The sequence below is a fragment of the Rousettus aegyptiacus genome, unplaced genomic scaffold, assembly GCF_014176215.1.
Source record: "Rousettus aegyptiacus isolate mRouAeg1 unplaced genomic scaffold, mRouAeg1.p scaffold_m13_p_17, whole genome shotgun sequence".
Lineage (NCBI taxonomy): Eukaryota > Metazoa > Chordata > Mammalia > Chiroptera > Pteropodidae > Rousettus > Rousettus aegyptiacus.
Window position 1 is genome coordinate 14,917,463 of NW_023416292.1, and position 20,089 is coordinate 14,937,551.

At 32.3% G+C, this 20,089-nt stretch overlaps 1 protein-coding gene across 1 annotated transcript in view; it reads right to left on the reverse strand.

The window, feature by feature from the left end:
• XPR1 (xenotropic and polytropic retrovirus receptor 1) overlaps positions 1-20,089 on the reverse strand; it is a 116,211-nt gene that overhangs the window by 74,880 nt on the left and 21,242 nt on the right. Inside the window, exon 2 of the mRNA XM_016141152.2 lies at positions 18,586-18,637. Within this exon, the coding sequence (XP_015996638.2) occupies positions 18,586-18,637 (52 nt within the window). The remainder of the gene's footprint in view (positions 1-18,585; positions 18,638-20,089) is intronic.

Genomic DNA, 20,089 nt, shown 5'->3' on the forward strand with positions numbered 1-20,089 from the left:
TCATGCCTTGTGTGGCAAAATGGCCCTAGTACAATAATAAATGGTTACTTACATAATTAATATAACAATGGTTTTTCAGCTGAAAAATATGTGCACATGCTAAACTTCAGAAGTTTTTAAGTTGTAAAGTTTTTGTTAGGCAGTATTGGCAATAGTTATTTTGACTACTATAATTTTGGAACTATATAATATGGAAAGCTTCAACAATTTATAAATACTTTAGGTTTCTACAGAGTCTGACTCCCTAAAAAAAACTCCTGTCAAATAAGCAGGAAACTGGGAAAGGGGGAGATGTTTAAAATTTGTGGGAAAGCGGAGAGATGTTTATAATTTGTATGCTCTTTAAGAAGATACAAATATAGACTTTAAAATTTTTCAATGTCGAAGCTATATGGTTTACCAGTAACTCTGTCATTCCAAAACTGTGAAAAATTCCTAATATAGAGAGGACATCTTCTGTGTTAAAATATAAAATTAAAGAGGATGTTCTCCATCTAGCCAACATAATTATTTTTGTTCTCTTAAATACAAAAAGTGATGATAAAATGAAACATATTCACATTAAAGGTCTTGGGGGACATTTGATAATTCCACTGATCTATGTAAACACACCACCTGTCCAAAACACACTAGCCTATAAATAATCATAGTTCTTCCCATCCCCCAAATGGAAACATCATTTCAGGAGGAAAGCAAAGCAAGAGAGACAACTGTGTCAAGTTGAAAAACAGGCTGAACTCTATTTTGGGACCAGCATTCTGATGGTCAAGCATTTAGCTTTCTTAAGCAGGATTTTTCAAAATAACAGCCAAATTCCAGGTAAATAACCATCAATTAACCTATCAATTAAAAACAAAATAAAATTAACATTTTTGTTCAACTAAGTTACATTATACATCAGATCATTTTACACCATAGGCCAATTTCTCAATTAAGTTCCACAGTTTTATTTAGTCTTTTCTTAAAATGAGAGTTCTTTAAAAAAATTAAAACATACCTGAATATACTATTATTTAAAATAACATTTAAATGCTTCTAGGTTATCTCCTTTAAGCATTTCTATTTAAATGCTCATTGTAGATAACAAAAATCTAAACTCTAATACTTTGTCTCAGAAAAACACATTTAGGACAATGACTTTCAAACTATGACCCATATAATCAATGGCAAAATGATGGTTCCAGACTCTTCTCAAACCCAAGATGGGCACAACTTTTTTCTCACTTCTTTCAAAGACCTACTTTGATACTACTCCAAGTGACATTCCAGACCAATTACTAACAACTACCTAAGTCTATCCTTAGTCTGCAAACTCAACACGCTCATTCTTGTTGGCTAAATATTAACAAATGATACCAAAAAGAAAAAGTGGGAAGATAAATTTATCCAAAACACTGAAATCTTACAACCTAGATTTCTCCAGTGTCAAAATGGAGAAATAGCCTTTTAAATACTAATGATATTTAACCACCACATGCTCTAATTTTACTCCCTAATCAATTGTACCTTTTAAACATTCTGATATGGATAGTAGAACTGATTAAAGCACTCTATAAGCGCACAACTCTTAAACAGAATAACACATATAGAATTTTATTTACTGGCTGGTAAGAGAACAACAACATTCTAGTTTGTTTTTCAACTTTAGCATGCAATTATAATCCCCTAGAGAGCTTGTTAAAACATAGATGGCTTATTCAGTATGTCTGAGGTGAGTCTAAGAATTTACATGTCTAACAAATACCTAGGTGATACTGCTACTATTGATCAAGAAACCATACTTTGAAAATCACTAATCTAATAATGTGAAATTATAATATGCATTTTCCTAAAATCATACCTTAGACTGCTCTAATTCATCAATTTATAAATGTTACTTTATACCAACAGTTTCAGATTTTTTTTACAGTGTGATAATTACTGTGGCCTATTTACTCAAGTATATTATACTTCTGCCAAGAAAGAAAAAGCTTCCTGAAGGCTAAAGGGCTGTCACATCAACTACAGCTTTAAGACAACGAAATCTAAAAGTCTTCAGAAATTCTGTCCTATGTCACTATATAATTTTATTTGCTATTCCTCGTTAATCGGGTTTATTCTCTAAGACACTATGCTTGGATTTGGTTTAGATAACTAAGTTTGTTTTCCTTTTAATATTTCTTGAAAGATAATCTAATAAATTCTGTTACAACATAAAAAAGCAGCTCCTCTCCTATTTCCTAGCACTCTCTTTCTTTACTTCTGTCAGAACCACTTATCTTTTCATAAACCATACTTTGGCTCTATTGATCTCTAAGAAGTAAAATGTTAAAAAGATGCTAAAATGCACTAATATTTATTAAAATTAAATTCAAACATTCTGATCCACTAGACAGGACCCTAAAATACCTCTCCAACCTTATCTTTCAGATTCTCTTATATAATACCTGTTCTTGCAAGGCTAACTTTCCACTAGGTTTCATCTTCTCAACTGTAATGCTCTATGCTTTCTTCTTTCAATTAACATCGCCTTTAAAACCAGTCTGAACTAGTTATTAACTCACTTTTCTCTGACTACATTCTATTCATTGTAATCATTTTTGATCTGCAAATACAGGTGTGCCTTGGAGATATTGCAGGTTCAGTTCTAGACCTCCACAATAGAGAATATCACAATAAAACGAGTAGCACAAATTTTTTGGTTTCCCAGTATATGTAAAAGTTATATTCACACTCTACTGTAGACTTCACTGTGTGTAAAGTATTATGTATAAAGAACAACTATACCTTAATTCAAAAAGACTTTATTGTTTAAAAACGTTATCATCTGAGCCTTCAGTGAATCGTGATTGTTTTGCTGGTGGTGGGTCTTGCCTTGATGTTGATGGCTGCTGACTAATCAGGGTGATGGGTGCTGAAGACTGACGTGTCTATGGCAATTCCTTAAAATAAGACAACAGTGAAACTTCATGTTTGCTTCATCGATTGACTCTTTCACGAACAATTTCTTTGTAGTATGTGATGCTGTCTGACAACAGTTACCCATAGTAGAACTTTCAAAATTGGAGTGAGTCCTCTCAAACACTTCCACCGCTTTATCAACTAAGTCTATTTAATATTCTAAATTCTTTGTTGTCATTTCAACACATCTTCACCTGTAATAGATTCCATCTCAAGAAACTACTGTCCTTGCTCAATCATAAGAAGTAACTTTTTTCATCCATGCAAGTTTCATCATGAGATGAAATTGCAGCAATTCAATCACATCTTCAGGCTCCACTTCTAATTCTAGTTCTAGCTATTTCCACTACATCTGCAGGTACGTTGGCCACTGAAGTCTTGAATCCCTCAAAGTCATCCATGAGGGTTAGAATCAACTTCCAAACTCCTGTTCATGTCGATATTTTGACCTCTTCCCATGAATCACAAATGTTTCTAAGTGGCATCTAGAATGGTGAATCTTTTCCAGAAGGGTTTCAATTTACTTTGCCAAGATCCATCAGAGGATTCCCTAGCAATGGTAGTTAATAGCCTTATAAAATGTATTTCTTAAATAGGATTTGAAAGTCGAAAGTTATCCCTAATCCATGGGCTCCAGAATGGATGTTGTATTAGGGAATGCAAAGAACTGATGAGAGTTATGGCCTTGCTCTGGATTAGCCTTTGGCTTATGGGAATGTTGTGGCTGGTTTGATCCTCTATCCAGACCATTAAAACTCTCCATATGAGCAATGTTTGTTTTACTCTATCGTTCATGTGTTCAATGGAGTTGCACTTTTAATTTCCTTAATGGGCTCAATCAATTCTAGCTTTTGATTTAAAGAGACATGCGACTCTTCCATTCACCTGAACACTTAGAGGCCATTGTTGAGTTATTAAATGGCCTAATTTCAATACTGTGTGTCTCAGCGAATGGGGAGGGAATGGCTGGTCAGTGGAGTACTCAGAACACACACATTTATTGATTAAGTTCAATGTCTTATAAGAATGTGGTTTGTGGTGTCTCAAAGCAATTACAACAGTAATAAAAAATCACTGATCACAGGTCACCATAACAAATAAATAATGAAAAAGTTTGAAATATTGTAAGAACCACACAGTGTGACACAGAGACATGAAGTGAGCACATGCTGTTGGGAAAATGGTACCTACCAATAGACTTGCTCTATGCAAAGTTGTTACAAACCTTCAATTTGTAAAAAATGTAATATCCGCAAAGCACAAAAAAGTGCAATAAAATGAGGTATGCCCGTATTGCATTTGAATTATACTGTTTGGTACCTTTCAAAAAAACTGCTTTTATCAGTCATTTAGTGTGTTTTCTTGTTTCAAAAAAAACCGTAAAATTCTTTGATTTCTTTAGATTCTTTCATTTAAGGAAACCTGTATTCCATATAAGATGGCACACAATGTTTACCGAATACTGCAACTCTGACAAACAAGTTTACTAAAATTTCTATTGGTAGATACTGAGACAGTTATTTTCTTTCTAGGAAGACATAGCGTAAGAAAAAATCAACTAACTAAAAACATGGAGTTTAAAAAAAAAAGGTAATCTAGTTTAACTTCAGAGACTATAGAGACATATACTTAAAAAATTAATTTGGGGTAAACCCATTTGAAACTCAAGTAAACAAGCATAAGCTTTACCTGATGGGCAATAAAAAGCTTTTGAGCAAGAGAGTATTAAGATTGGATTTTGGAAGCACAGTATGGCAGAAAATATAATTAAGATACTCCATTACATTGTCCAGGCCAGTGATTCTTAAACGCTTTGGTCTCGGGATCCTTTTACACTCTTAGAAACTATTGATGACCCCAAAAGGCTTTTGATTACATGGATTATACCTATGAATACATAACAAACTAGAAATTAAAACGAACATTTAAAAAATGGTGATGGATATTAACTAAGCCTAATGTATAATGTTTCACAATATACACATATATCAAATCATACTGGACACCTAAAACTAACACAAAGTTTTTGTCAATTATATCTAAATTTAAAAATTAATATAACATGTTTTATGAAAAACAATTATACTTCCCAACACAAAAGAAATTTAGTGAGATGCGTACACTGTTCTACATTTTTTCAAACCTCTTCAATGCTGGGCTTAATGACAGCTGGATACACCTTTCTGCTTCTGCACACAGTTTGTTGCAGTATTGTTGTGATTGAAGAAAACTGTGCCTCACACACATGCAGATGGAAAGGGGGAAAGTATTTTAATATTCTCTTCAGATAATTGTGGATATTCTTTTTTGAAACTACCCCAAAACTCAACAAACAGTAGCTTGTTAAAGGTTAACTGCAATGTATCTTTTTTCATATTGTTAACAGTGAAATTCATTAGTCTATCCTATATTTTAAATGGATTTTGTATCCATTCATAATTTTGCAATATCATGCATCATTTGAAAAATGTTAGTTCAGAAATATATAGCTCTTCTAAAAATTGACACATTTTATTATATAACATTTTAAAACGATATCAGTTAATACTACTACCAGTCTCAAAAGAAAAGTGCCATGTATTGGGAAGCTATCAAGCTTACAGTGGCAGATAAAAGTTTTCAAAATTCTAATTTTTGCTTAAAAGCTCAAAATTTTTAATTAGCAACACACATTGTCAGTTATTCTTGAAAGATACTTTTTTCATTTTTGAGAAAATATCTGTCAAATATCCACATGTAAATAACCATAGTCTGTCGGTTGTTCTTGTTAGTAAAAAAAAAAAAAAAAAAATACATATTACTGTGTATATTGGGGGGGGGGAGCCCTGTCACTGAGAAAATGTGGAAACTATCAACACATTTTAAGTAAGATAAAAGAGCATCAAAGAAGTATTTCTAAGTTGGACAATCGAAGGCTACATGTTTTGTAAAATATATACAAAAACACTTTTCAAGAAAGATACTTTCAACTTTCCAAGCTGTTATTATGATCATTGGATGTTTCACTTTATTTTCCTGACCAGGGAAAAAGACTAAGAAGCAGACTCAGACTGAGAGGGAGTGAGTATACAGGACAGAAGGAGCAAGTAAAGAAGGCAGGAAGAAAGAAGGGAACTCAGGGAGAGTGAAAGAGGAAGGAAAAAGAAGCCTCCCATCACACTACCTCTACCCAGGGACCAGGGTTTGTATTCATCAATTCATTACTTGCCCTACAGTTGACTAGTGCATGAAAGAATACCAGGAATTAGCACAGGCATTATTAACACTGGGCCCTGCACACCAAAGGTTTTTCTGGCTATAGGAGAAACTCTCTTTCTCTTTCTCTCCTCCACCCCCTGCATATTATTAGCAAATATAACCTATGCTCACTTATTCAGATATTAATATTAATATTAATATTCTCATTGACGGATTTTCACAGAGCTTTGAGAACTTCCAAAGAGGAAAATATTAAATTCTAAGGCATTTTGTTTTCAGGACACACCAGCTACACACGCCCTTTCAATGACTGCATTATGGCTATCATTAATTTGGGTATTTTTTAAAAAAGCTATTTATTGAAATTTCAAAATTAATAAAGCAGAAAGTTGAGAGAATATAAGCCCCAGCATACCAAATGCCCATCAATTATTAACATTCTGCCAATATCATTGTCACATTTTAATCATAAGAAATAACTCTAAATGTATTCACAACTTTATTGTTTCACAATTTTTTAATGTGTTTGATTTAAACATAATGGAGTTCAAATCAAATGTTTTACTGTTAATCATTATGAAATTATTATACAAATGTTTAACTAGAATTAGAACTTCTGCTCAATAAATCTATGTCTATGCATTTCCTTGATATCTATTATCTCAGGTTTTCTAAGTATTTTACAAATACAAATTTTTCAAAATCTGTTCAGGAAAATAAAGTGAAACATCCAATGGTCAGAATTATATTGTAAAATTAAGTTGGAAAATACTTTATAGTTTATCTAATCCAGTGATTCACACACTTGGCTACACATAATAAAGCTCTCAAAGCTAATAACTACCTTAAAAAATGCTTCTGTGCATATTTTGGGTCAGGTAGCTAATTAAAAATTATGAATCTGCTTTTCCCAATATTCTTGAAGAGAGCATGTGGACTTAACTGTTGTTAGCAGACGACTGGAAGACTCCCATCATGGATGAGGACACAACCACAAGAATCATATAAATAGCATTCTTCTAAGTGTGAAGTTCAAAACAGTACCAAGACTATTTTGGTATACTGCGAAATTGGAACAAAAAACTCACAATTATCTCTAAATTCTAATTTTCATTACACTAATAGCCACAAATATTGGGGTATACTGGGCTACTAAACAAAGTGCAAATCTTAAAAAAAATTTAAGCCCCTTGGAAATTTGGCCTCATCCTTATAGTTCACCACTCTCTCCTGTACCAACCCTTTGCTTCATTTAAAGTATGCTATTGACTCTCCCCTGAATGTCTTCTGTACTTGCACCCCTTTGATTTTGTCCTATTGATTGTGGGCCTAGAAGACCCTCTCCTACAGCTATAATTATGCTTCAAGGCCAAATTCAAATCTCACCTCCTCCATTAATCATTCTCTTACTACTTCACTTATGAAGATTGTTTTATAGTCATTGTAGATAAACTGCTCCTGAGCATATCTACCTAATATATTGCTATTCTCATATTCAAAATTCTTCTCTGCTATAAATATCCTGATTCATTTACCATGTCACAAGTGAACCACACGTCATATTTTTCCTTAAGTAAAAAGACTCGTTGTAATCTTTTTAAAAGATAACCCATCGTTCTACTAAGATGACAGATTCCAAACAGAAAAAAAAATAACAGTATAAAAATAATAAATCTTAATTACCTTATTCTGTTCCATCCTTTGTAAAAGGAATGCACAAATTTAGCTATTTCATTTTCTCATTATACAACCAAAAGACTCTTTTATGAATAGCCTAATAAAAACATATTTAGAATTGTACAACTGTGGAACAACAGAAACTCTTAAATATATACATTAGATTTGTAATGCCCTAATTCAAAACACAGATATTTCGATTTCAAGTAAGATTCATGTGCTTTGGGTGTACATGCAAAATTAACTGCATGTGGTAACACAATATAAATTCAATTTCCTTTTCCAATCTCACTGATTGCACCTCTGGTAACAAACACATAGCTGATCAATTTCTCATCAGGAATCATAAATTGGCACTCAGTCTCCTAGGTACTAAATGTTTCGTCTCTCAACCTTCAATGAAGAAAATGAAATTTTAATCAGTATTGGTGGATTCGCTAACCTTCATATTCTAATCCCAAAGAGCTATACTGGTGGTTACCATGCCTCACAGTATTATTTAATCCTAAAAATCATCACAGTTTATCTTTATAGCTAGAGCACTTTCAGGTCCAAAGTCCACTAAGAATCTAGGCTTTAAAAAATGAGGTATTTTATTAAGAAAAAAATATATATATTTATATATACATATACACACACACTATATATACACACACACTTATATATAAATATGTACATATACACATATAAATATATATAAATATATATTCATGTGTATGTGCCTGCATATGTGGCTATATATGTGTTTCTTTTTGCTAAAAAAGAAAGCCTAACAATAACTCAGCAGCAATGACACTTTGAAAGAAGTGCCCAGGATGTGGCTTCTAAAGGAATTAAGACTGGTTATCACTAAAAGAACAGACTCTTTGGCAGAATGGCTGCTCCCAGGTCCAAGGCTGGAAATATATAAAGTCCAGAAAATTTTGTCATATCAGATAGAAAAGAAGACATCAAAGAATATGAGGGTCATATCAAAGGAACGAGGAAAACACCTGAAGAGGCTCCCACTGGGGCCAAAGATGAAAATGTGATATTTAATAAGGATAAAAACTACACTGGCCCAAAACATACTAAATGTGTTTAAATATATTAATTTATTAAGACACTTAAAAAAAACATTTCATTGGTCATCTTTGGAAAATGTTAGAGAACCAATATTATTCTGAAAACTAAAAAATAAAGAGAAAGAATAAGGCAATTATTCCACCTTTCCTAAATGATCTGTAGCTAAGTGTAAAACAGTTGATGAAGAAAAGTTTCTCTTTATAGAATTCTAGGTAATGAACACAGGAGGATTAGAATAACATCATTTTGTAAACTTTAACGAATTCATAGATCTAGGGGCTTTGTAATGATCAACAGCTACAAAGAGAGAAAATTCCTAACACATCAGCACCTATATATGTGAAGTACACATCGGTACCTATAAAGTGTTCCTGGGGGAAAATATATATGTACATAATATTTAATATGAATTATATCAAGCCTCTCAATTTAGCTAAACGTTTACAGGAAATATAGAGAACAGAAACCATGTTAAGGTACACTACAGGCATGCAATCAATAAAATCCAGACCAAAAGAAGCAAACAAGCCAGTATGTTCTACCAAATCATAATGAAAATAAAATTTTAAAAGAACAATAGAAAATGCAAGAAAAATAAGAGTTGGAGGGGAAACCTATACATCAGCTCTGACCAGAAGAACTTTCTTCAATGAAATACTCTGTGCTCTTTATTTCGGTAGCCCCTAACCTCATATGGCTGAGTACTTGGTATGTAGGTGATATGATTGAGAATCAGAATATTGCATTTTAATTTTAATTAATTTAAATTTAAATAGCTACATGTGGCTAGTGGCTACCATACTAGATGGTGCTGGTATAGATAAATGGAGAATTAAGAGATTTATTAATCAATCACCATATATTGTATAACGAATTTTATTTAGGTTTCTATTCAAACAAACAAATATTTTTTTAAGTATAAAACAAGGGAAATGGGAATCTTGCCAGATATTTAATAATATTAAGAAATTACTATAAATATTTTTATGTATGATAATTATCTTTTGGGAATGGGGCAGAGAATACCCTTTAGAAATATTTACAAATGAAATTATATAATTTCTAGAATTTGCTTCAAAATAACCAGGGGGGTTGAAACAAGATTAGGCATTGTATGGATAATGACTAAAGCTTGGGAATGTGTTAAGTGGGATTCTGTACACATTTTCTCTATTTTGTATGTCTTTGAAAATTTCCCTAATAAAAATTTGGTGGGCGTGGGTTTTCCTTAACTGATGTACTAGGAAGAGGTGCGCTTTTTTGTTTTCCCCAGAGAGGATATTGGAAATATAAAAGAAATTCTTAAAACAGATGGTTTGGAATATTTTGCAGGGAACTGGTTAAAAGCAGATAAATTGTCCTTTATTATATTTACATTCTTAAGCCTGACTATTGGGCAGTTTTTCACTTTCTAGGTGCCATACTGAATTTTCCTTTGACACCATTTCACTGCTCTTTTCAAAGTGGGTAGAGTAGAATGTGAAAGCAATGCCTCCTTTGGTCCTCTAGCTCTGGTTCACAATTTAAAAAAAGAACATCACAATGCATTTTTTCGATTTAGATTTAGAGACATGGTAGCCTGAAAATGGAGCCTCCAAAAGGTATCCATGTCAAATCCCTGGAACCTGTGATGCTATCTTGTTTAAGAAAAGGATCTCTGCAATGTAATTAAGGATCCTAAAATAAAATCATCCTGAGTTATGTAAGTGGCCTTAAATCCAATGTCAAATGTCCTTAGATACATGGAGGAAAACAGACAGATGGAGAAGGCAACATGAAGACAGAGATTAGAGTGAAGTGGCCACAAGCCAAGGAAGCCAGCAACCAGTAGTGGTCCCCAACTTTTCTGGCACCAGAGACCAGTGCTATGAGAATCTAATGCCTAATGATCTGAGGTGGAGCTGAGGCGGTGACAATAGTGCTTGGGGAGTGGCTGCAAATACAGATGAAGCTTTCACTTGCTGGCCCGCTGCTGCTCACCTCCTGCTATGCGGCTCTGCTCCTAACGGGCCATGGACATGTAGTGGGTTGGTCCATGGCCTGTGCAGGGTTGGGGACCCCTGCACTAGAGGTTAGAAAAGGCATATTCTCCCTGAAAAATTCCAGGATTGCGGCAAATAAATTTCTCGTATTTCAAGCCACTAAGTTTGTAGTAAATTGTTACAGCAGTGACAGAAAACTAATACAAAGGATTATCGACTCACTCTTCCGATTATTGACTACCTATTCCTTCCTCATACTGTCTCAATAATTACGAGTTGTTGCAAATCTAAGTGATTTTTAGAGCACCTTTTCCATTTTGAGGGCAGGAAATTTTGTTTTATTCAATGATGTTTACCTACTGCTGAAAACAAACTCTCTAATTATAATTTCTTAAGCTCCTTCTACCTTTCCCAGTGGCACTCTTTCACTAAACACTTAAGGTGGTCCTGTCTAAAGAAAACAAAAAGCTCATAATTAGACTTTAAACTCTGCCAACTTTAAGCTTTAACAATCATTCCAGTTTAGGAAATTCACCAGATTCACTCATCTGGTATATTATCTTTTCCTCTACAGTGTAAAGCATATATCAGTAATTCCCAGAGCTTTTTTGATTCACGATGTAATATTTTATAATAATCCCTTCTCTACTTCAAGATCTTCCTTCAAACCTACCAATAAAAAAATAGCATTGTATGATAATTGACTCAGTGCCTTTATATGTTATTGATTTTTGTAAGTGAAGAAAAATTTTAAACATGGAAATCTTTTAAATACTCTACTGTATCACAAAGAAAGAATTATAAGCCTGTGTTCAAAGCATTTTTTCATTTCTTCTAGCTTCCTACCTACATCCTACTCAAAGTTGATACTTATTTTTATCACATAATTTTACTTTCTAAGTATATTGTCATCTTTTGTTCTAGCAATGAACATTAAACTACATTTAATTCTTTCTGTTAGAGTAAATATTTCATCGATTCATATAGTAATGCTATTTACTACTCAGAAGAACATCTTTCCTATTAGTGAAGAGTTTGAGGTTAGTGGTATCTTCAAAGTATATACAATTTTATTTTTGAAGGTGATGATATTTGTTAACTAGAAGTTGACATTTCCACAATACAAATGAATATGCAATCCTTTTCCAACGCAAACATGAAATAAGCACACCCTTCAGAAATAGCTGCTTTACATGGCTTTGAGTATCAATCAGGTCTTTTCATCCTTTCTAAATTTAATGGAGAATAAAAAATATATCATCCTTAAAAAGATGACAATTATCTTGTTGGCTTGGCTCTTGTCTCAACTTCCACTCTTAGCCATCTGTATTTTCTTATGGCTCTCAAAACAAGGTTGTAGTGGCTACAAATGAATCTAGCATTTCATTTTTTGGATTAAACTGTCTACTAGTCCCTAGTATACAGTCTTTTCACACGACATTAATCCACTATAAGCAGAAGGGTTTTTGAAAATCAACAATAAATGACTAAACAAAACACCACCAATAGAAAAGTGAAACGGTAAAAATACTCTCCTGCCACTGCTCAGATGAAAATGTAGCAAATCAGATATAGTGCTCCCTATAATAAATATCGGATGATTTTATTTCTAAGCCAGAAAACTCATGTAAATAATTTTTAAAGAGATAATGATAGAGGATAACAAAATGAGAAACTGGGGGAGGGGAGAAATGTGATTATAAATAACATGAGAAAAGTAATGTATTATGAATGCATGAATTTGACAGTAATCCTATATATGTAGAAACGACTTCATGAATTTTAGAAATGCAATTCAGTCTTCTATCCTCTAGAACTAAAAAGCAAGCTCACATCTGTTAAAACAACAAAGACCTGGGGACAGAGGTAAGATGGAAGAAGATGCCTAGAGTGGACTCTATCCATTCAAGCATATAATCAGAATGAATAATTTACAAGCATACTTTCATCTTCAATGCTACTAAGAGCTGAATTCTAAGGAGCTTAGGGAGACTATAACACATCTGCTAACCATGCTGAATAGCAGAGGGAACCTAAGCAAAAAAGATTCAACAAAACCTGTTCACAAGACTGGGGAGGAGGTAAGGGGACTAAAGAAGAAATGGAAGAAAAGCAGGGATTAGTGTTGTAGTGGTCAGTGACTTATGTCCTCAACCGTATCTATTCATTCCATTTCAGAAAGTCAGATAGCTATATTAGGCTAATGTTAGTTAGGTATATTCCCCATCAAAAGGAATACTTTATAAGATAGTGAGAGAGGCAAAATGAGAAAGGAAAACAATAAAACCAGTACGTCTTTACACTTTAATTCAAATAATCTGAAAATATATATTTCACTTAGACATATATTAAAAAAATCCAACAATTCATATATATTTTTTCAAATCTATGCCTATTTCATGTATTTGAAAGGAGGCATACCAAATATATAAAAACATGAAAAGAAGTGGGTGTCTTATGAAAAATATTTGGTCACCCAGGAACTTATAAAATATGATTTCTCAGCAATCAAAGGGAACTCTATGCTTGGCACCAAGACAATACATGCCACAAAAACACAAAATCTTTAAACTAAGACCTATATCACCTCTTTACTGGTTTTAAAGAAATGCTGCATTTATCACCTCAGATATACCTTATGAAATGTGTCAGCATTATAAAACAACAAATAATACCCTTAACCATCTAACCTACAGGTAAAATTCTGCATCTAAAGGTCAAGAGAAGTTAAAAATTAAACAAAAAAAGCAAGCTAGAGAATTTACTTTTTTAATAAATATTACCTTGACTTCAAAGAAGACTGAGAGAAAGGATTTATTTTTATTTCTACCCACTGATGTGCTCAGTAAATATATAAAGTATGTGCCTCTTTTAGATACTAGGCATAAAACAGTTTAAAAAAAAAAAAAAAAAGGACAAAATCTCTGGCCACAAGGGACTTACATTGGTCTCAAGAGAATAAATTGATGATAAAACAATATATCAGAAAGCAAAAAAATGCTATGCAAAGAAATAAAATAGTGATGTAATATAAATTAACTGAGTGGCTACATAAGATTGGGTATTCAGAAGGCCTCTCATAGGACACAAACATGGAATGACCTCATAATTCTCAAAAGAGGGCAAGAGATAAGGACCTATTGTAAGAGCAAGCTTGGCCTGGTTTAGGTACAGAAAGGAAGGTAGTATGTCAGGAGCCTAGTGAACAAGAGGGAAAATGGCAGAAGGTAAGATCATAGACACAGAAATAGATTATTTAGGGTCCTGAAGGTCAGACTGATACATTTTTCTATTACATCCTTGGATTGTAAGGACCAGCCTTATAAAACTCACTATGATGCTTTTTGTAAAATTATTGTCAGGGATATTATTCCTCACATTAAACAGAATGCTAGTCTTCAAAAAGGTCCAAAGTAAGAATTTCTCTGAAATCTTATGTTCAGTAAAAATTGACCTTTTTCTAAGAAACCGGTATAAATTTACCTTATGTGCATTCTGACATTAATAATGCTCTCCTCTATCCTTTGAACTCCAGAAAATTCAGAGTTGAATTTATAATTAGAGTTTGGCAATTATATAAAACCCCGTAGCATCTACTTTTAAATAAACTTTTTATTTTAGAATACTTTTGGATTTACAGAAAAGTTGCAGAAAGTTCCCATATCCCCCCTACTCAGTTTCTTCTATCATTAACATCTTATATTAGTATATTTGTCACAATTAATAAACCAATATTGACTGACACATTATTTTTAACTAAAGTCCTGAATTTACTCAGATTTCCTTAATTTTTATTTGATATTCCTTTTCTGTTCCAGGATTTTTAGAGTATCTATTCTGTATATTAAAATTTTGTGGAGTTTTAACTCACTATTCTATCTTCATCTCTTCCTTATTCTAATCTCTATAACTACTGTTAATTAATACATTTTATCTAATTCTACAAATATTTTCCAATACTTCTGAGAACTACATGGAGTAATAAAAACTTAGTATAAAAAAATTTCTTTAAAGATATAATTAGCTTTTTCCCAATAAAGCAAACAGTTCAGTATTATTCAAAGTAATGCTTCATAAATCTTTTAAAAATACAGAGACACAAGGAAATGTCCAAATAAAAATTTTATTCGAAAATATCATTTGGATAAAAATGCAAAGTTAGTATAAAAGAGTCTTTATGTTTCAGTATTAGTTTAATCTCTGGAATTCTCCTTTTGTTGTCTCCATTAGTAATCCTGATGGTTCTTACTGAGCCATGCAAGCTTAGCTTGATCTCGGATCACACAAATCTAAAATGAAGGTGAGACAAATGATCTCTTAAAGTCCCTACCAGTTAGAAATGTCTATGATCTCTTAATTCTGTGACCTAGGTTGACCGTCAGATTCTCAGATTTTTCTAACACAAGTGTGGAAAACATCAATACTTCTAAACAAAAGATGCTACTTTTGAAAAAGAGAACAGCAAAATAAAGTTTGAAGCTTTACTTGAAATTAATTTGGAGTAAAAACTAAAGGATTAATTAATATGGTGTATATATTATATAAATGGTGTGTAAATTGGTATATATGTATGTACATTATATATATCAAAAGTATCCTTGGGAAGAAGGAAGTTCCCCCCAAAAAAGGTGTGAATGTTTACTCAAGTACATTAATTCCATAAAGTGACTGAGACACCAAATGGAAAAAAAAATTATGAGAGAAAAGGTGAAAAGTATATCAACTTATATTTTCCACTGTTCTCTATCACTGAAAATTTGACAGTCAAAAATGTACTACAATTAACAGATTTTCATATCTATAATAAATTGTCTTGTCTTGAAATAATCCTGATTATTAAGGTGTGACTGGTTCACTGTGGGGAATCTTGAGTTTGGAGCCTAATTTAATTTGTCCCAAATGTTCCAATACTAAATACCTCATTGACAGCAGAAATTGTAAAAACACAATAAAGTTTAAAGTTTTTTAAACATCTCTGCTCCTAAATTCCTCGAAACAGTATTCCATGAAAAACTGACTCTAAGGATTCTAAGTGTGTGTCTGCCCCTCCCCATTAAAAAATATTCCACAATTCTAATCACTTTAATACTCTTGTTCCACTGTCAGGTATGCTGCTCTACAAGTCTTTCCATAGAAAAAGATAACAAAATAAACAGTATTTATGCCTTTATTTAAAAATCAAATGTATAAACTTTAACAGAATTTTATTTCAACTTCTTTGTCATGTAATACTTCCAAATGTAAATGGTTACCAAAAATAAGAGATTACATAGTAGAGTAGGTAATGATATATATCGAAGGAGATTAGGTATAAATTAATAAAGAATGCCTGAAGATAAGTCTTTAAGTTTTCTTATATATGTTATTTCAGAATATGAGCATTTCCTAGTTATAATCATAAGCCATTTATTGAATAAAAATAAAAACCCTTTATTTTCCATGAATCAGTATAAAAATATATGATTCATGAAATTCACTCTCAAAGTATAAAGCAAAACAACCGTGAATATAAATGTTTATTTGTTTGAGTAATAAAAGCAACTTTAAGTAAACACTCCTTCATTTCTTAATACACTGAAATTATTCTTTTTGGTTGATTTACTTTTAAATGGGGGGGTGGGAAGCCCACTTTATTAAGAGTAAAGGCATTATTTTGAAAAATCCTACTAAGTTAGAAGAAAATAATAATTCACTAGTGTAAAAAATAGTGTGGGTTATCAACTTCTTACCAACAAAAATTTAAGATTAAAAAAAAAAAACCAAACCTTGCTCACTGGCACCAAAGGTTTTTAGTCTACTAAAACTTAAGGTGTAGAAAAAAGGTCAGTGAAGAAAAGAAACAGAATGTTCAAAATAATAATCAAGTCCTATCATACTTTTTTCTTTTTAAAATGTTAAAAGTTGAAAGTCCTATCATGGACATTGTTGAAAAGTCTGCTCATGTTGTACTATGTTTTTAGATAACTACTAAACTAAAAACCTAGATATATAAACTCAATAGCAAGAATGACAAAAATGATTAACATTTAAATTTAACACCACATAAAAGATAATATAGTATCACAACGCAAATGAAATACAAAATTATAGTTCCTTAAATAACTTTTTTTAACCTCTATACTACACAGAATATGTTTCTTTAAACCACTTTCCAGTATCTTCAATTCTCCAGTGTCTCGAGAGAGAAAAATTCATTTCAAAAAGATAAAAACTACAGGGGCTTTAGTCTGCTTATCTGGGAGTAGAAAGAACAAATGAGTGCAGACATTTCCCACATGAAAGCAGCACATATATCTGGATAATCAGACTGCAATACTCCTTTTACAAGAGGATCCAAAGAAATTAACATCTCTGGGAAGTGAGATAAAGAAAAAAGTTCTTAATTCTAAATATTTTTCATTTTAGCATACTTTCACAGAATTCCATTTTTCTATAAGAATAGCTAAAGTATATGAAAACTGCAACATGATCCAGCATGGAGGGATAAAGAAGAATCATCATAAATTTCAACATATCTCAGAGTATCTTTGTTACAAACCAGATGGTAAAACTTAAGAAGAAAAAAAAATTAAAGATAAATACCCAAACTTGACAATAAAATTAAAACCACTATTAAAGCAAATTAGGCAGTGTGAGGGAATCAGTTTAATTTCCATGTGATTTCATTTTTTACATTCTTAAAATATTTTCAGGAGGCACTCTTTAGGACAGATAAAGTAAGAGATAATAACCCAAAAAATAACTAAACATTTTGATAAAATAAATCTTGTGTCTTCAGTTAATATTAGAGAATTAAATATATTAAATATTTTACAAAAAAAAATTCAGTAATATATTATAAAACTAATATCTAAGTGCCGATATCCTGGTAAAGATTTTCAGATGTTGAATTCACATTTTGAATTTAGAATGGTTAGATATGAAAGATGTACATTTCTATGTCATTAAAGGCAATGATATTTTATTAAACAACTTCTATAGTTTTATTAAGCAACTTCTGTATCTATATCATAAAAATAAGACTTCGAAAACCCAGCCTCAGAAGGAACAATTCCTCAAAAAATAGCTGTTGAATTAGTTCCTAATTATTCACTGACACAAGAAGTCCTACAACTTTAACTTACAACTCTCTAGGCCTATCAAAGGTTAAACCCATAAAGAATGAGCTGGTGAGCAGAAGCTGAGGTAATAGAAAAAGAATCAATAAAGGTAATTAGAAAGATAACCACTATCCTTAGGTCAGTCATTTTATGACTGCCGAACTGTACACCTGCATACATATAAATGCTTATATAACACACACAGAGAATATAAATATGCTCCATTGTTCTACTAGCCCTAGTCTAAAGACATGGCATAAATAAAAAGGAAAAGCTGTTTTGCTCAACCTAGTTATAGACTAGGGATTCACCGATGGATGGATGGACAGATAGACGGATGGATAGATGGACAGATATGAAAATACATGACAAAGATAAGAACTTTGATTCTAAGCCAATATCTGTGATTCACAATGCTAAGGTGATTTAACGACATATAAGAGATCCATCATAGGGAAGATGTGAGCTAAACAGAACTTTGAAATATAATGTACTCATACTATATATTATAAAAATCAGAAAGCTCTATATAACAAGGCAAGTTATATTGGTTTTATACTGTGCAGTTTAAAATCCTTAAAAAGAGGTTTTACATGATAAGTGTAGGGATTAATGCATCTTACCTTCCACAGAAGGTGCCTGGTCCTGAGCTGAATACAGCATATCCTTGAAAGCCTAGTGGGAAGAAAGAAAAGGAATACACGAATTGAGTAACCTTTACATTAAAGGCATTTGAAGCTAAACGATTACTTCCTAGATTGAGAATTTAGTGAAATACTTCAATTAACTTTAATAAGCTAAAACAAAAATACTATACTTTCATACCAATCCAGTATTATCTAATCTTTAAGATGAGAGCTAATTTGTACAATTAAAGGCATTTGAAAAGAATTTAAAAAACACCTGAGAAATCATAAACCCTCTTGACTAAAAGCTAATAGTTAAAGAAACTGAGAACAACGGTCCTAGAGGAATACAACGGAACATTGCATAAGAAAATAAAAAACACTGTTGGGTGCAAATTTTTCAAATTGTGGTAGCATATACATAATATAAAATTCATCATCTTAACCATTTTCGCAAGTGTTAAGGTTCAATAGTGTTGAGTACATTCATACTGTTTTGTAGAAAATCTCCACACTCTTTTCACCTTGAATACAAATACTTTTCAAGGAGGTCCGGAAAGTCCCCCATAATAGCACAGGGCTATAAAGATAGTAAAGGTTTTATTGTTTTTTTCCAAACCATATTTAGGTAATTTGGATGGTTGCAGTTTGGTCTCTCAATAAGTGGTTTGGGATAGAAATGAATAGCATTTCTCTATATCCATCAAAATGGTAGAATTAAGTGGGTAAGGTGCCAGAGCTAAAGAGCTGGTCTTTAGCTTAGATGACTGTATCCATTCTCACAGCTTCAAAGCTTCAAATACAATCTAACCATTGGTGATTCCTACTAAACTGGCTTCCGATCTTCCTCAACCTCAGTATAACTGACATTTGGGGCCAGATAATTTTTTGTTGTTAAGGAGCTGTTCTGTGCATAACGAGATTTTCAGTAGCACCCCTGCCATCTAGGGACCCACTAGATACCAGTAGCAACCTCTCACCCCGCCAAAGTTATGACTACTGAAAATGCCTTCAGACACTGCTAATGTCCCCTAGGGAACAAAATCGCTCCTTCCCAAAACTACAGCAAAGAGTCACTCAAATATATAAGAACCAAAACACAAGAAATACACCTCCAAGATAACTCACCCTGTCTTCAAGTCTAGTAAATGATATTCTGCCCAAGTGAATTTATCATTTGCTTTAGATTACTGACCAATCTGTTAGTTCCATGACTAAACAAGCCTGACAATATACAGTAAAAAAGATTTCCAATAAAACAAGGAAATTTTTAAATTTAAAATCAATATACGTTTGTTATTTTTTGTAGGAAAATTATGTATAAAAATGTTAATGTCACCAAGCTTAAATCCAAAAATAGTCAATGATACTATTTATATAGAATTTAAGGCAATACAGTAATACAACTGTATTACAACCAAAAATATCTGCTCTTTGTTTCAGGTTCCTGACACAAAGCTCTGAAAACCTTTAGCATTTACTCTTTTGCAGACTAATGAGA